This window comes from Melanotaenia boesemani, chromosome 2 (assembly GCF_017639745.1).
Source record: "Melanotaenia boesemani isolate fMelBoe1 chromosome 2, fMelBoe1.pri, whole genome shotgun sequence".
Classification (NCBI taxonomy): Eukaryota; Metazoa; Chordata; class Actinopteri; order Atheriniformes; family Melanotaeniidae; genus Melanotaenia; species Melanotaenia boesemani.
Window position 1 is genome coordinate 31,105,751 of NC_055683.1, and position 19,195 is coordinate 31,124,945.

The following is a 19,195-nucleotide window of genomic DNA, read 5'->3' on the forward strand; positions in this document are numbered from 1 at the left end:
CTGGAAATTGTGTTTTGATCCATGTGAGAAACATTTGACACTACAAATGAAAACTATATAACCTTAATGACATTTTTAAGAAGGACTGCTGCTCAGTAGAGTGGCACAGATGCCTAATTCACAACCATCAAATTCCTCCTCTTGTGCTCTTGAAAGTAACACTTTATATCCACCAGGAGAACCCTTGCATTGCTCACCATGACTTTACCTTTTCAGCCAAAGCATTTTAGTAAAGTCAGGTGTCAGCTGAAATGTGTGCTCCACAGCTTTATTTTTTCTTTATATGGAACAAGAAAGAAAAGCTGACAACCAATGATGCGATGCAAAAAAATAACCAAATGTCTTATTTGGGAGTGAGTGCCTTGAAGCCACTTTATTTGTGTAGAGGTTGTTTGGTGTATTTAGAAATGGAATGGTGTATCAAATTGCAGGTGTGGTAAATGGTGAAATATTTTTTTTCTTAGCGAATAATTCACTAAAATGTCCCTGAACCAGCAAGTTAACCATCAAGTGCTGTATTCTGTTCACCTTGGAGTTTGTGTCTACAGGATTAATTCTTTTTCAAGACTCCAAATATGTCTCACGGTTGTTTTGTGTTAGAGTGTATCCAAAGCAACCAGGCTGAATCCCCCCCTCCTTGTCTTACAGTATTACAGAATCCAGCTGTACACCAGAAAATGTATTAATAATTTCTGAATAAATAACCTGGGCAGCAGGAAAACCATGCAATCCCACCCAACGAAGAGTTTCACAAAAAATAAATAAATAAATAAATAAAAATAGACCATAAAAAGTGAGAAAGCAAGAGCAGATAGAACAAGAAAGTAATTTCAAATAACTTCTCTGGAGAGTGAGGGATAGGAGGACACAGGCTTTGTGTGAGAGAGAGAAAGCAAGAGATATCTAATGAATTCACACTGTGTGGAAAGGGGGGTGGTTCAGGCCTTTGTATGAGAAAGGGAGGGAGAAAAAAGAGGCAGGGGACTGAGATATGGCAGGAACCACGGTGAGTGGAGTTAGACTGAGTGAGGAGCAGTTGAGACTTGCTGAGGTATTGCAACAGAGGGATGCGCAACTGAACCTGACAACTCCAGACTGACAGAGAAGCTTTAGAGAACTCCAAACATCTTATCATTTCCTGAAGAAGAAAATACATTTCTGCAAGAAGCTCATCAGCAGCTTCATCTACAGAACAAAAATATACAGAATATATTAATAAGCAAGCTCAAGAAGCAGCACTTTGGTTCTCTTACTGGTCCCTCTCAGGGGATGGTGACCAACTGCTGGAAACTAACTCCTTTTCAAAATCTAGTACAAGATGCCTGTGATGAAGGGCCTTCTCGCTCCACAAAATACCTTCTTGGACAGCATTGCAAACCACTTTGATGGTACCCGTAAGTATTTTTGGGAGATATTGTGCATTTAGTAAAAATGCCATTAATGGTATTTATAGTTGAGAATGGCATAGAAGGCATTGGAATTACTATTAAGTTCAAGTTATGTGCTGTACATTTTGGGGTTTATGAGACTATGGAAACTTGTCCTTTAAGTATTCTGGTTATTTATTTATTTAATCAAAGGGGTAATAAAAATAAATTAGTCTCAGCTGCTTGTTGAGCTATATGTTGCTGCTTAGATTGCTACAATAGTAAACTAAACATGTTGAATTAAATCTTTTAATGGCAGTATGAATGCTTAGTGGTTTAAATCTGACCATTTCCTCAAATTTGAAATTTTTTTTTTTTGTTTGTTTTGTTTTTTTTTTGCTGTGAAATCTTGGTTATTCAGCTAATACAGTGATGTAAACTTTAAAATTACATGTAGAGATGGCATAAGCTGACTTTGCTGGTATCAGTGTAGTTGATTGTTACCTCAGATTTTAATTAAATTTCAGGAAATTTCAGAATTTTGGGGTGCTCCAGATCACTGCCCTGATCTAGGATATTTTTTAAAGGATTCTTGACTATAGGGAGATATGGATAATTTTACCATTAGAGCTTCTAACTCTTACTTTTCTTTGTTTCTGCATGTTTGCTCAATATTTCTGAATGAGCATTTATCGGCAACTTTAAGAAAAAGTAGAAAAAAAATCAGATGCTCTCAAATAACCAAGCTGAATCCAAATATTCATGGTTGAATATTAGAGTGAACCAGATCATAATGGACAGCGTGCCACAGATTTGATAAATAGAACATGAAGCATGTCTTTTCATAGAGTGACTGCCCTTATTCAATGATGATGAGCTCCACTTTGAATAAGTAAATGTAAAAACATAGCGATTATTTGTACCTCACTCTTCTCATTTCCTAGTGAAAAATTCTGTAGTTAAATTGCAGCAAGTGTAATGCAGGGATGCACATGTAGCAGAAGTGCTTTTTTTTTTTTGTCTGCAGGGTGAGCATAACTTGCCACTCCAGTTGGTCTTCTTGTGCAGTCTATCCTCTGTCACAAGCAAGTATTATTAGAATATGTTAAAATTTAATAAATATGAAGTAACAAGTTAGTGGTAAATGCAATTCATTGGATTTTGTCATCTGATATCTTTGAAGAGAGCATTTTGGATTTATTTCCAAGCTGTCTTCCCAAGAAAATGCCTTCCTGACTGCAAGATAAAACAATTATAATAATACAAAGACATTTAGGCCAGTTTTGATATATTTTTTAGGCTGTCTAAAATACTTTTAGCTTTTGAATGCATTCACAAAAATACGTAGTTTCCATGCTTGGATTAGTTTCTCCTCATGTCTCTGATCTGTGTCAGTGCTGTGGGTAACTTGCTGTTGTGTACTAGAGAGCCAGTAAAAATAGTTCTTTTAATTAAATTCACCAAATGTTTGAGGATTCTTTCGTATAACAAGACCGTTCTACATGAAATGTTGTCTTTTCATTCTTTGCAAATTTAATTAATCTTAACAAATATGAGGAGAAGAGGGTGAGTTTGAGTAATGAGCATCTGCAACATATTTTTCTCTATTCTTTAGCTTCTTTTTTGTTCTTTACATTTTATCACAACATCAGAGTAGGAACACACTGAACAAAGATTGTAATCTAGTTTTTGTAGTCGACATTTGGAAAAGATGCACAGCAAACCAACATCACAGCTGCTTACTGAAAGTGCAGCTGGGTTCTCTTTGCAGCACTTCTGTTTTCTCAAGTTCCTACGAATTTCCTCAACCATTTACTTGACAGTTTGACAAGGGCAGGACTACTCAGTTTAGTCCCATGAGGGCCGTAGTCCTGCAGGATTTCAACGTGTCCTTGCTCCATCATAACTGACTCAAATTAATCCAACAGTCTGTGAAGTTCTGCATAATGACTCATTAACTTGAGTCAGGCGCGTTGGAGCAGGGAAACACTGAAAACTTGCAGGACTGTGGTCTCAATGAGATCGAAATGAGTAGCCCTGGTCTAGGGTGTATTCTGCCTTGTGCTTGATGCTGGGAAAAGTTCTCCTCCCTCCAATATTCTTAACTAGAATCAAATAGCTCTTGGAAAATGAATTTATGTGTATCTATATTGAAAGCAGGGCTTTTTCTTTTACAGTGTTTTTATTGTGCTAAATACCGTTTGGGTATTTATTAAAATATTATGTCAAATGATTAATGTTGATTATTATGATTTAATGATCACTACATACAGAGAAAAGATATAAATTAAGCAAAACAGTGTTTGCATGCAGGTCCCAAATTACTGAATTCTTCCAGCTCTGAGCACGTTGACACTGAATTCTATAACAATTTAACTGGTGTTTAAACTATTATAATTCATGATTTCATCTGTTTATGTGGCAGAACAGAGACTATGGTCTTTTTCATATTTTGTTCTGTTTGTTTTGCACATTACGCTGGTGTTTTTTGGCCAAGCACATGAAAAATGGCTTAAAAAAAGAGGGATAACAAGCCACATATTTTCACATTTTCATTCTGATGAAAGCATATGTACCAAGCAATCATAGTAAGCAAATTCAAACTAGATTAGCTCTTTTAATAATTATGTGATGCTACCTCAGCCACTCTTATTGAGTTTGTCATATAGCAAATAATAAGTCCCTCATATGAAGACAGACATCTCCAAATTAAAAATGTTGTTGAGGTCAGTTCACTGTTGCAACCCTAGTACACTATTACTATGCAAATGGGGATGTTTTGATGAAGTTGCATTTACTGTTGTGGAGGGATTGCAAAACCCCAAGTTTTCTTTTGTTGCAGTCTGCTAAACTGAAAAATTTCCATTTTTAGTTTAGACACATCAATTCAGGTCCAATATTTCACCAATATTTAGAATTCAGTTATAAAGAAAATAGGTAAGTTGCATAATTATTTAACTGTAGTTTCTATCAGCTTTTATTTCATATTAGGCAGCATTACTCCTCAAAACTTTTTTTTTTATAAAAATTGAAATGTGCACATGATTCCTCACAGCAGTCGTATGTGAACACACCCCAACAAGCTTCAGGCTATGCTTGTTTTTTAATCAATATTAAATCTATAGAGCAACAGGAGGTGTTTGCTTTCATGCTTCAGCAGTGATAATATATTTGGATCCTACATGGTGTGTGTGTATTGTTTGTTCTTTAAGTCTGTTTATTTCAGAGATACTTTAGATTTAGTCCAAAGCAGTTAAAGATCAACAACCTTGAGAAAGTCTTTCCAGAACGTGTTGAAAAACATGACAGACAATGACGCTATCGCTATCTATAACTCCCAATCACACACAAACATGCACACACACACACTTATAAATCCTCCATAACTAGGTTGTTACTTTCCTTCACACATACACAGACATGTGGAGCTGCATTTAGACACATGAGAGCAGCAGCCATTTTCCCAGTCTTAGCGGCCACAGTATTTCTTCTCAGTTGTCAGACCAGCCTGAGAATTGTCTCAAACTTGTCTCAGTTGAAACGAAAGCCTTTTTATGAGCTTTTTAAAGACTCACTCTAAAGGGGAATGGCGATAATATCCACATGATCCTGATATGAAAACAGGAAGATAGATTAAAATGAATTATGCAGAGGGTGAGAGCCTATCAAATATCAGTTGAGGTCCTGTTCAGTCAAGGTTTTTGAAAGCAGGAAAATATGTTAATTATTCATCATGCCACCACTTCAAAATATAGTCAATTAATGTAAACTACTGACAGAATAAAACTGAAGTTTTGGGTTGCATCTTTAAGATATACCAGAATTTCGTTCATATGGTCCAAGATTGATTATGGACAGTTGCCTCTACAGTGTGTGCAGAATTATTAGGCAAATGAGTATTTTGATCACATCATCCTCTTTATGCATGTTGTCCTACTCCAACCGGTACAGGCTTGAAAGCCTACTACCAATTAAGCATATCAGGTGATGTGCATCTCTGTAATGAGAAGGGGTGTGGTCTAATGACATCAACACCCTATATCAGGTGTGCATAATTATTAGGCAACTTCCATTCCTTTGGCAAAATGGGTCAGAAGAGAGATTTGACGGACTCTGAAAAGTCAAAAATAGTGAGATGTCTTGCAGAGGGATGCAGCACTCTTAAAACTGCCAAGCTTTTGAGGCGTGATCATCAAACAATCAAACGTTTCATTCAAAATAGTCAACAGGGTCACAAGAAGCCTGTTGAAAAAACAAGGTGCAAAATAACTGCCCATGAACTGAGGAAAATCAAGCGTGAAGCTGCCAAGATGCCATTGGCCACCAGTTTTGCCATATTTCAGAGCTGCAACATCACTGGAGTGCCAAGAAGCACAAGGTGTGCAATACTCAGGGACATGGCCAAGGTAAGGAAGGCTGAAAAACGACCACCACTGAACAAGACACACAAGATAAAACGTCAAGACTGGGCCAAGAAACATCATAAGACTGATTTTTCTAAGGTTTTATGGACTGATGAAATGAGAGTGAGTCTTGATGGACCAGATGGATGGGCCCGTGGCTGGATCAGTACAGGGCAGAGAGCTCCACTCCGACTCAGATGCCAGCAAGGTGGAGGTGGGATACTGGTATGGGCTGGTGTCATCAAAGATGAGCTTGTGGGACCTTTTCGGGTTGAAGATGGAGTCAAGCTCAACTCCCAGTCTTACTGCCAGTTTCTGGAAGACAACTTCTTCAAGCAGTGGTACAGGAAGAAGTCAGCATCGTTCAAGAAAAACATGATTTTCATGCAGGACAATGCTCCATCACACGCATCCAAGTACTCCACTGCGTGGCTGGCCAGAAAAGGTCTAAAAGAAGAGAAAATAATGACATGGCCTCCTTGTTCACCTGATCTTAACCCCATAGAGAACCTGTGGTCCCTCATCAAATGTGAGATCTACAGGGAGGGAAAACGGTACACCTCTCTGAACAGTGTCTGGGAGGCTGTGGTTGCTGCTGCACGCAATGTTGATCGTGAACAGATCAAGACACTGACCGAATCTATGGATGGCAGGCTTTTGAGTGTCCTCGCAAAGAAAGGTGGTTATATTGGTCACTGTAGGAGCCATTATTTCTCTTCCTTGTTTGGTCCAGGTTCATCATGGTGGTGGTCTTTGTTTACGTTTGGAATGGCACAGGTGACCTGTATTCCCCTCCACTCTTGGTGGCGGGGTGGAGGGGAAGGGCATATAGGCGTGGAGATGACAGAGCACGGTGTGCTTGGGTAACTGGAGGTCGCACGGTTTTTACCGCTAAAAACTACGCTTGTAAACGCCTTTGTCTGGACACATCTTACCGTCTTTCTACCGCCTTTCATTATACCTCCATCTCATCTATTCATCCTGTATACCGCCATCCTGGACTTCAAGCCATTATTTTCGTTCATTCAATAAATGGGAACAAACCCGAACTTACCTTTCTGTCTGGACATTGGTTCAATAAAGCGCGTTATCACCAGGATCCCCCGTACCCAGAGCGACTAATAAAGGAAGGACCAGATAGTCGCTACAGTCACTGATTTGTTTTTTGTTTTGTTTTTGAATGCCAGAAATGTATATTTGTAAATTTTGAGTTGTTATATTGGTTTCCCTGGTGAAAATAAATAAGTGAAATGGGTATATATTTGGTTTTTGTTAAGTTGCCTAATAATTATGCACAGTAATAGTCACCTGCACACACAGTTATCCTCCTAAGATACTTAAACTAAAAAAGCCCCACTCCAACTTCCAAAAATATTCAGCTTTGATATTTATGAGTCTTTTGTGTTCATTGCAAACATAGGTGTTGTTCTATAATAAAATTAATCCTCAAAAATACAACTTGCCTAATAATTCTGCACAGCCTGTATATGCTCATTTCTTGGCTTGGTTGTGGAATTGCATCTTTAACCTTCTCTCAAGTGCCGAATAATTATAATGCTGTCTGAGTAACTGAAAATTGAATAAAAGACAGGAGGGAATTTACTGCTGGAAAAACTTATATTTATGGTTTGACATATCCTGCTGCCCATTAAGCTTTGGTTTCTCTGGACCATATTGTTCCTATAAATAAAACAAAGCCAACAGATGGCAGGAGAGTTTGAGCTCAGAGACAGGGCTTGACAACTGGTGGAAACAAATTACACACTTGTTTGTGAAAATTAAGACTGAGACAGGAATCTGACTTATTTGTATTACTGAATTTATAATATTTATGAGTTTAGGTGAGCAGGTAATAGAAGAAAAATGACACAAGATTAAGGATTCAGTCTCAAAGATTTTTATCCAAAAAGGGTTATAGCTAGCAGCACTTAAAGAAGTGTTAACGTTTGTGTTCCACATGACACTCAACTGAGGATGTGTGCACGGTTTACCTGTTATATGCACAGTTAGTTTCATGAGAAGCTAAATTAAGATCTTTCCACACTTGGGTTACCATGGCAATTTGTGCAGAAAATAACTAAAACATATGGCAGGGCTTTAGTTCACATCTTTTGATTACCAAGTTATTCTTTGAAATACAGATTTAACTAATAAAACGTACGTTCAGCTCTACAAGCTGCATTCTGATTCATGCAAAAACAGCTTTAACTATCACGGGCTGTGTTTGGATCAACTATAAAATCAGTTATCTGAACAGAATATGATCTGTTCATGCTTTCTGCATGAGGAGAATACAGAAGTTCCTTTCTTTCTCTGAATATGTGCTCAGTGTTGTCCTTGTAGTTTTATCACCATTAAATGTTTGCCAATAGAAAAGTAGACAAAGAACTTTGTTAAATTGAATTTGCTTGCATGCAAGAAGGGACTGAATGAGAAGATGAAACAGGATACCTCAGTGGACCTGGTCTGTTGGTGTAGATATTGAAAGGGTTGACATCTAGCTGCTGTTTTCCCTTTACAACAGATCCAAGAGTACATACAAACCTAATAATTTATTTTCACTGGTAAGTCTGCAGCTCAAATGGTCCTGAATAAATTAGATGACTAATTTCCTTCCCAGCTCTTTATATCTTATCAGCAGGTATGATGTTTCTAACATAACCTACAGTGAAAAGATACAGTACTTTTTAGTTTGGCCACCGAACAGAAATGGGGGAAATCAATTTTCAAAGCAGTTAAGTTTATCGGCATAGCACGTTTCATGTGCAAGACAATTCAACATGCTTTACATATAATGTTAAAAGCATTATAGCAGGGTGCAGAGGAAGCATTAAAAAGTGCATTAAAACAAAATTTAAAAAGTAACAGAAGAAATTAAATAAAGACAGAAAAGTAGAATTAAATGCAAGAAAAAAGTTAAAGAGTGAGGGATTAACAGTTATTTTAATAAAAGGCAGAGGCAAATAGAAAAGTTTTTACCTTGATTCCACACAGCTGAGAGTTTCAGTAAAGAATTATAAAGGATTAATAAAAAGGAAAAAATATTTTAATATTATTTATTATTTGTTTTGATAATAATAATAATAATAAAAATTATAATCCTGTCCTGCATGGCTTTTACAGTACCTCTTGTACTGTTCGTTGTTACAGGATCTGAAGAAGCCTCTCACTGAACACACTTCATTGTTTACTTGCTGTGTTGTGTAGAGATTGTAAAGAATTGCCCTATGAAAATTGTTGCATTGCTCTTCAACTTATGTACATATCAGAGTATATATTATGTAGGTCAGCTATGGTATTGTGACAAACTCATTGATATCTAGGATAAATTTTATGAACATAACAGCGTGCAACACCCTTCCAGGTTAACCCCTTAAACCCTGTTAGTAAGTTTTCTATATTTGGGTATTCTTTTTTTTTCTTTTTTTTGTGGTTTGATCTGTCTTCCGTTTTTCTAAAGTTGGCTTTACTGAGCTTATAGCTGACATTCATGTGTATACTGATATGAGCTGACACAACCTTGGTTGTCCCTGGACCCAATGGCAACAGGGATCAAGGGGTTGAGGTGTAATCTCTGTTCTCATTTGCTTAAACTGGAATGATATGATCATGCCTTCTGTGGCCTGTAAGATGTGCAGCTGCATTCTGGTCTAACTGCTGATAGTGGAGAGGTAAGTGTTCAAAGCCAAGGTGTACAGAATTGCAGTGGTTCGATCTAGAGATAAATTCATAATATTTTCAAGGTTGGGTGGCAACAGTATCACTAAGAAATAGCAGGAGTTGTTATCTGCCTCTGCTGCAACATGTTAATCAAATTTGCAGTGATGCTTGTTGAAAATAACCAAAGAAACTTCCAATGTCTATTATTGCTTGTTGAACAGTCAGTTCTTTCTGTTTGTCAAACTCACACCTACGTTCTTGGTCTTCTTATATTTCCATCACAGACAGTAACTTTCTACTGGGAAATGCACAGGGTCGCTATGGCTACCCTATCGTCTACTGCTCTGATGGATTTTGTGAGCTGACCGGCTTTGTTCGAAATGAGGTGATGCAGAGAACATGCACCTGCAACTTTCTGCATGGGGCTGAGACAAGTGACAACGTAATACAGCAGGTGCACAAAGCTCTAGAAGGTCAACAGGAGTACCAGGGAGAGGTCTGCTTTTATAAGAAAAATGGTGAGGATCAACATGTCACCCTTATTTTTAGATCAGCCCTGTATATAAAAAAAACACTCAGCTTTTGCTTAAGATTTTTTGTCTCTTTGTAATAACATTGTCGATACCCTTAGGAAATCAGTTTTGGTGCCTCCTGGATATTGTCCCAATTAAAAATGAGGAAGGTGAGGTGGTGATGTTCCTGCTTTCCTTTAAAGATGTCAGTGAATCATATGAGAAAAAACATCAATACTCTCCAGGAGATGGTGAGCCACAACTGTGTTCTAGTAAACACATTCATTTATGCTAACCATTAAATGTTATGTTTCCACATTTATTTAGGATTAAAAGTTCACCTTTATGTTTATTTGATTGGATTTTGCTCGTAGGTTTGTCAGAGGTTCCAAACAAAAGCAGAAAAAGCAACCAATCACATTTTTCTAGATTACTAGAAAGGGGGAGAACTATTCTGCACCACCTGAACAACTTGTTTACCAGGAGGGGCAAAAAGAACCTGACCAATGTGAGTGTAAACCTCTGAGTTAAAGATCATTCATCTGAATATAAAATTCTGGTTTCTGAGATTTTTGTCTACTTTTCATCCCTTTGCAGCTAAAACCTTTTGCAAAATTTGCTGTGTAAACATAAGTGATATCTTAAGTTTGCTCCAGTTATGGCAGTCAGGCGGCAACTGCCATGTCACAGGAAATGATGGAGGCTGAGAAAATACATACAAACTGCTAATGTGATCATTTCTTTTTAAAAAGAATCTTCCTCAAGTTTCAATCTGAGTTTGATGTCTTGTGATATTTTCAGAGTGTGTTCCAGAAACCTTCCGTACCTGAGTACAAAGTGGCAGCTGTGACGAAGTCACGTTTTATCCTGCTGCACTACAGCATCTCCAAGGCCATGTGGGACTGGCTTATTCTACTGGCAACCTTCTACGTAGCTGTCACCGTGCCTTTCAATGTCTGCTTTGTCAGCCATAATGAGAGCAATGATCATCACTCACTTGTCAGTCGTAGTACTATAGGTAGTGACATAGCCGTGGAAATGCTCTTCATGCTGGGTATGATATTTTCAGATTTCATTTTGTAAAAATTGTATAACCAGGGCTGTTCTATCTCTAAATAAATCTACAGTAAATAAACAACTTTCTTTACACAGCAGGTGGTTAAAATCTAACTTCATGTAGCAAGATAATTATATGTGTCACTTCACTTTTAAGTCACATCTACCGCATTAATTACATGTTGTGCATCAGTTCACCTTTATGTTGAAGCACCTCAAGCAGGATTATGTTGAGACAACAATAGTAAGTTTAAATTTGGAACAACTGTATTTCTCTATGCAGCTGTTTCCTTGGAAATGGCTAACACATCACCACCTCCTACCAGTTCTCGCCCACTCGGGGTGTCTGTGTTCCCCCAGGCTATGAATCTTAATTAGTTTTCTCTCACTTCGTCCCAATTTTCTTTCCACAAAAGAGGTGTTGAATATTTGTCAGATAACTTTGTGTTTTACAATAAGTTTGTCTAGGGACAGCTAGAGATACAAAATTTGCACACCTGCAGTCACATGCTGCTCCTTTTATCATTTTTGTGGCAAGCTGCTGCGACTACAATAAGAATGGATGATTAAAAGTTGTTAATTATTTATATGTTTTATTTAGGTTTTGTAATATAATTTATTTTATGTATAAATTTACTGTTCTTTTTCAGATATAATCCTCAATTTCCGCACCACATATGTGAGTCAGTCGGGTCAAGTAGTGTATGACGTCAGATCTATTTGTCTGCATTACTGCACCACCTGGTTCTTTGTGGATCTAATTGCAGCGTTGCCCTTTGACCTCCTCTATGCATTCAACATCACAGTGGTAAGCCTGTCATTACAGCTTGAAGAAAATTAGATTACTTTGGTCTGTAGATCCTGGGGTCTTTAAGTGCAAGAGCAGTGACAGATGTTGCAGTAAAATACTTTAGTGCAAAGACTGGGGATTTCTCTAATTTCAATAAAACAAAACTTGAATATTTAGGTGTTGTTCCACCAGTTTGTGTCTTTAAATTCAGAGTAGGTGCTTTACTAGATTTTGCAAAGAGAAAGGGGGGTGGGTCAAAGTTAAAATTCAGGCAGCTATCTTATAGAAAAAAAATGCAATATTTAAATAAGTCATAAAAAGTTAAAAAACTAAATAAATAAAAAAATAAAGTAATTCAGTATGTATGTTGCATGTTCTGTTTCTCCACTCCTTATCCAAGACATCGCTGGTGCACCTGCTGAAGACGGTCCGTCTGCTGCGTTTGCTGCGCCTGTTGCAGAAGTTGGATCGTTACTCCCAGTACAGCGCTGTGGTCCTCACTCTGCTCATGTCAGTCTTTGCTCTGCTGGCTCACTGGATGGCTTGTGTCTGGTATGTCATTGGACGTAAGGAGATGGAAAGCAGTGACCCCATCATCTGGGAAATAGGTGCGCACATTGCATTGGTATCTTTAACAGCTTTCACACTATTAGTCAAGTGTATAATGTTCTTTTTCACTCATTAACTTTGCTGTGACAGTTTTAGTGTCTTTTAGGCAGCACATTTCTAGCTATGCTGGAGGGCCCAAATCCTTTAACAGCACTTCAGCTTCTGTTTTTTCTTTTTAGTCAAAAGAAAGTCTAGATCATAGAGTAATTCCATTCTGTTAGTTTGTATTATATCACATACAATCAATTTCAGCACTTACCAAAAGAAAATAACCCCCTTAAAAGATTAAATAGAAAAATAAAGATACTGATGTTCTAGACCAGTGGTTGCCAACCTGGACTCCAGGACCCCCAAGGGGTCTCCCTAAGAGCACAGGGGGTCCTCAAGGGTTTGCCCATTCAGAACCATTGTGATTAAAATGAATACCCTGCTATACAATTTTAACAAGTGTATCCTTAGTCCAATAATAAATAAATAACAAAAAGTCACTTATATGGCTACAACTTGTGCATCCAATTAATTTTTGCCCATGTTCTGGGGTCAAGTGAGGTCAGTGACCAGCTGGAGCTACTATAGTGGAGCACTTCATGTCTACCCTGGTGACCATGATTTTTCCTGCGACTTTTAATTAATAAAACACCACATAGCAGATGATTTGTCCCCATTTAAAAGAGTCAAAAAACAAACAAACAAAAAAGTAAAATTAAGTAATTGTTAGTTTAACTTTGGCCTGATCAAAGGACAGGACTCAGCCAGTATACAGTTTTTATGGTGTGAATCTCACTAATTAAAGCTTACAACCAAACATAGTTTCAGCACAGGGCAGGGTAATGAATGGGTCCTCAAAAAACAACAACAAAAAAAAGGTTGGAAACCACTGCACTAGGCCTAGTTTAGCCAGCTGAGCGCTCCACATTAATCTTATACAACCATCATCTGACCTCATCCACCAGGCTGGCTTCAGGAGCTGGGAAAGCGTCTTGAGACACCATACATCAACAACACCAATGGTGGTCCCTCCATGCCCAGTGCCTATATTGCTTCTCTCTATTTCACCCTAAGCAGCCTCACTAGTGTTGGCTTTGGCAATGTGTGTGCCAATACAGATGCAGAGAAAATCTTCTCTATTTGCATCATGCTCATTGGTGGTGAGTTAAAATGGTGGTGACAGAAATTTCCCACATTTTATAAATAATTTCAGATTATCACGATGTTACTCCCTCTGCCCCCTCCAGCCCTGATGCATGCAGTGGTCTTTGGCAATGTTACAGCCATCATCCAGCGTATGTACTCACGCCGTTCACTCTATCACACCCGCATGAAGGATCTCAAGGACTTCATCCGTGTGCATCGGCTACCGCAGCAGCTAAAGCAGAGGATGTTGGAGAACTTTCAAGCTACTTGGTCCGTCAACAATGGCATCAATGCCAAAGAGGTGGGTGAAATAATACATTTCAAATAAACAAATGCATATCTGATCAGCATATAAAGTGTTGGCATTGTGGGCTGCAGTAATGTCTTTCAAAAGAAGATTCATTTTCTGTCTTTTCTGTCTTAGTGTATCTAGCTTCAGAAACATGGTCCTTTAAATGTGGGACATCTTGAACTCTCTTGAGTCTTACTCCATTTCCTTAAGTAGATGCCACTGTGTTACAAATAGAATTTCAATGACAATGCCAGAGCCTATCTTGGAGGTGTTCCTGGTAATTGCAAGGGTAGGAGCTGAAATAGAGAGAATACTCATTAACACCCTCACCATCACCTCTGTAGATAATTAATTCACTGTTGAAAGCAGTGACACAGCCACTGGTTTCTGTGAACATGCTGTTGTTAAGACTGTCAGTTTTTTGCTGTGCAGTTTGACACGTTGTGTGAGTACATCAACCTTTAAAACCTCAGTGTGGTCTTTTAGTTACATTTAAGGGTTACAGATAATTCAGTGTTTGGGGTTTTAAACTGTAGTAGTAGTTATCAATTTAATTTTTCTAAGTATTTTTAATTAAATATTAATTAAGTATTTCATTAGGAATCCAATGTCTTGTGGGAGGGAGTATATTTTTAAGTAAGGAGAAAGCAACCACAGAAAAAAACAAAAAAACAAAAAACAAAAAAAACTTAAGAAATCTGTAATGAGGCAGCATGAGTAGCAGCCTTGTATAGGCACCTGTGTAATTTATTCACTTTTCATCTCTTGTTTGTCCACCTTTACCACATCTTAACAGAAATACCTGCGTATTAAATGCAAAGAGCCATCTCTGCTGCCTTTGAATGACAATGTGCTTTCTGAAATATCCAAATAATGCTATTAATAACTCTTAATCAGACAGTAAATTGTTGACTTCATGTTGCACTGAAGCATGAACTCTGAACAATCAATTAAATCCTCATGTTTCCCCCTCATACTCTCTTAGCTATTGCATGACTTCCCAGATGAACTGCGAGCAGACATCGCCATGCACCTGAACAAAGACATCCTACAGCTGCCTGTATTTGAGAGAGCCAGCAGAGGGTGTCTTCGTTCCCTCTCCCTGCATATCAAGACTTCCTTATGTGCACCAGGTGAATACCTCATTCGGCATGGTGATGCCCTGCAGGCTAATTATTTTGTCTGTTCTGGTTCCCTGGAGGTTCTGAAAGATGGTGTGGTTCTAGCCATCCTGGGTGAGTATTCAGAAACTGTGACACATTTAGACCCATTTACTCAAGTCTGTATCTTTTAACACCTCATTGCAATGCCTCTGTTTGTCTAAAAATCCATGCAGGCAAAGGTGACCTTATAGGGGCTGACCTTCCAGAGCAAGACCAAGTGATCAAGACGAATGCAGATGTGAAGGCACTGACCTACTGTGACTTGCAATACATCTGTGTTAAGGCTTTGAGGGAAGTCCTTGGGCTTTACCCAGAGTACAGCAGTCGGTTCAGCTCTGACATTCACCACAACCTCACCTACAACTTGAGAGAGGGCAGTGAAGCTGATGTAAGATATGTAATGGTGCTGTACCTGCTTAATAAATCATAAATTAAACATACATACCATCTACCAAATAAGGAATATGAGTACAATTACTTATTAATGCTAACTTCAATACCTTTAGGGAGTAAGACGATTTCTTTGGACTCCAAGACATTCTAAGGTATGTGTGTCTTGCTATAATTACCACTGGCTTAATATTCTTGATATGTCTGATGATATGTGTTTACATCAAGACGTTTTTATTTTGTGTTTGAAAACTAAAAATTAATGTGGAGATTAAACAAAATTAAAAATTCACACTCAGTGCTCAGATAAAAAAAACACAAAACAAACAAACAAAAAAAAAACATTTCTTTTATGAAGCCTGTGGGTATAAGAGTAAAAATGGAGGGATAAGGGGGGGCATACAGTAGTTGAATGCTGTTAAATTAATGGGGGGACTGGTCTGCAAAGGTAAAGTAACATTGATGTGAATGCCGGGATACAGGGTTTCCCAGCAAAACATTACAGTAAAAAGAAGAAAAGAAGAGCAATGGGACTCAATTTACCTGTCAGTTGTTTTATTGTTATGGTTATTCTGTGTACAATCATGGGCCAATGTAGTAACCTCCGAATATTTTTTTTTCTGGTTAAAAGTGGTTTAAATGTTATGCACAGTGTATAAAAAGATTATATGTGGTCTCTTAAAAAGCATTTGCCAAAAACTAACTAACCCTAACTCAAATCATCCTCTCAAAACTGTATAGGTTTAGCAGCCACAATCCTAAAGCTTTAAAGAAAAAATAAAACCTATAGCCTCTTCACAAGCTTCACTGAGTTTTTAACTATGTTTTCCCAGGGTCATGTTGCTATGGACCACAAACTACCCTTCATCATTGAGGCAAATGACGCTGAACAAGCAGACAACATGAAAGACCCCCAGCAGATGAGAGTGCCCCTGATACAAGGTTTAGGGAGCCCTGTCCATCAATCCTGCCTCCATACCTCAGGGGAGGAGGTCCAGGACATCACAGCACTCCACCTCTGTCGATCACCTGTTCAGGGAGGTAGAGGTCGCAGCCCCTCTCCTCAGCCTTTCATCAGTGAAGAGCTCTCTCTCTCTCCTTTGCTCAGTCTCACTAATGACTCAGGCTTAAATCAACGGCCTGTCAAATTACTCCTTCCATCCTTGCCTTGTGTCAGTCCTCTAAACCTGAGCCCTAGGTAACCTTTTCACCCTGCTTTTACACCTGTGTGTTGTTTGAGATCATTAGAAATAATGTAATGTCCATTTGTCTCATTGCCAGGGTTGTGGATGGAATTGAGGATGATGGTCACACATTTCATTTCAATTTAGAGCAAAGCGAGGCAAAGACTCATGTGCCAGGTAAACTCTCTGCAGGAAGCAGCCTGAATGAAACAGAAGTAACATGTTTAAATACACAATTGCTTTATAAATGCTTAATTGTTAATTCTACAAGGATAAAAATTCCTGTTTTTAACAATATTGGACTCTTTTTGTTTTGTGTTCAGCTAGTACCTTTAACCATTTTCATTTAGAATTATGCATCATCCACCAATATCTCAATCATCTACATTTACCTTCTTATCATCTTTTAGACCAATCAAAGGTGAATGCTAACCTACTTTTGGAGACGGAAGAAGTGAGCCAGAACATCAGCAAACTGAACAAAGAGGTATCGTCCAATATAAACTGTAAAATACAAATAAAACTTCTCCTTTTGTGAATAAATTTTGATGTAGAAAACATTGCTCATTGATCAATCACATGATTACTGTTATAGAAAAGAACATAAACGGTTTTCATGTAGAAAAAAAATTTTCTCATGTGTTTGGTCAAGATGACTTGAGTTGTTGGTCTTCACCCTGAAGGTGTTACTTTCAGTTAGGAATCACTTCTCTGTCTAATATGGCTGTGTAGCCTGTGACATAGTCTACATATATGGCTAATTTCTGGGAGTGATGTTTTTCAAAACATGTTCATGGAAAATTGCCAGATGCACTTATTTTATGTAGCAGTGTTTCAAATGCTAATTATTACCTGACAGGTTTTGGAAAGTGTAGCTAGCAAAAGTATTAAAAACACAGGTTTCCTATCAAGCTAACTTGTCAGAGCTAGCATTTAATGTCAATGTTTATCTTGTTCTAACCTTTAGTAACAGCTAATTATTTTATACTATTATGAACTAACACAGTCAAGCTTCAAAATAATCAATTTGGATATATAAAATGTTTTTTTTTTTGTTGTTTTTGTTGTTTAATAATAAATTCAGTGCTCAGAAAATGACTTTAATTGTTGTTAACGTTCCTTTTCTTCTTTTAGGTTACTAGTTTGAATGAAGAAGTGTCCAGTTTGGCAAAGGAGCTTCATGGCATAATGCAGTCCCTGCAGTCTCATATGACCATCCTTCATGCCGCTTCTAGTGTGACAAATTCTAGCATTTGGCAGCCTAATATCCCTTTAAATGCATCCACTGAACTGCATCTTAATCCTGAACTAATTAGCCATCCTTCTAGAAATGCATGCGGCTGTAGTGGAATGCCTTCCCATGGCAGAGGTCCCACCTTGCTGCCCTCATCAAGCCCTGTGTCAACCTGTTTGCACATACGCTGCTCTGACAGGGAAGGAACTGTAGCTCAAAGGCTCCAGAGCTCATATAGCCCCTTTCAAACAACTAAAGCTACTCCAAGCTCCCCTTACATGACCTATTCTCGTGCCCAAGGAGGCTCTTCCTTCCTGGGCATCAACCCAGCCTTCAGTAGCTTCCCAATTGTTAGTCAGGTCCCACAAATGGTCTACAATCCACCTGTTGCCACAAAACTCAGTGCTCAACCTCTATGCTCTACTGTAAATTGTAGTCACTCCCATCCATCATTCAGTGTTCAGACCAGTTTTGATGTCACACAAAATCTGGCCATGTCCCAGACTCCCATTCATTCCACCATTGCTCCTACTGGCCAGCCACAGTGTCCCACAGCCATCTGTTCTCCGACACCTGCAGCAATCTTCAATTCAATGTGCATAGGGCTAAATCAAGGCCAACAAAGTTCTACCAACGGTTCCAGACAAAATGCACTTGCAGGATCCAGCCCTCTCCACTACTCTTAAAACCATGCATCAAACAGAGACCACAGAAATTCTCTTAAAAGAGCGGACAGATAATATTGAATTTCGTGGTTTAGTAATCTGAACATGGAGGAATTATCACTCTGATTGCAGAATCAGGTTGTTTTACTGTATAATTGTGACAAGTTTGCTATAGTGTTTAAGACTGGTGCTGTAAAGTTTCTGAATGATAAATTGCTATTTACCTAATTGCATAGGCACCATTTTCAGTGCTCTTTTCGCAAATGCCTTCAGTCTGTTACAGACAAGTAGCTGTGAGATAAAGGTATGCAGCGCCACTTGGTGGTGACAGGAACAAAATGCAAGGCTTACAGTTTGAGCAACAATTGATGTTTTTTTTTTTTTATCAGTGCTTTTTTTGTTTGTTCACTTGTTTTTATATTTCATTCTTTATCTGTTTGTTTCAGATCATATTCTGTTATTTTTTCGCATTAAAGTTTTTCAAACTCAATATATGGTTGGATTATCTCTCATTTTGTGATTCAGTGTGATCCAGGAAAACACTGCAAACGTTAAAATAAATTTTAGCAAATAATAATAATGATAATGATAATAATAATAATTAATACGTAATCAAAGAAACCAATAAAAAACTGAAAGCACATCTTTTAAGCAGTGCTGATTTTAGAATAGCTTTTAAACATTAAGCAGCATAACGATTATATTGAAATCTATTTAAATAAATTAATTTAGTCAA

The 19,195-nt window shown here is 38.0% G+C and overlaps 1 protein-coding gene across 1 annotated transcript; it reads left to right on the forward strand.

Moving 5' to 3' along the window:
* The first annotated feature begins 1,249 nt into the window (after positions 1-1,249).
* On the forward strand, positions 1,250-18,857 carry kcnh4a (potassium voltage-gated channel, subfamily H (eag-related), member 4a). Its single transcript, XM_042002444.1, has 16 exons — positions 1,250-1,394; positions 9,715-9,948; positions 10,062-10,193; positions 10,317-10,450; positions 10,744-10,996; positions 11,649-11,806; positions 12,189-12,396; positions 13,351-13,545; positions 13,633-13,832; positions 14,809-15,058; positions 15,160-15,374; positions 15,493-15,531; positions 16,210-16,574; positions 16,658-16,737; positions 16,971-17,047; positions 17,695-18,857. The coding sequence occupies exons 1-16, from the start codon at positions 1,319-1,321 to the stop codon at positions 18,478-18,480; spliced, it is 3,402 nt and encodes a 1,133-aa protein (XP_041858378.1). The 5' UTR covers positions 1,250-1,318; the 3' UTR covers positions 18,481-18,857.
* Positions 18,858-19,195: the final 338 nt, after the last annotated feature.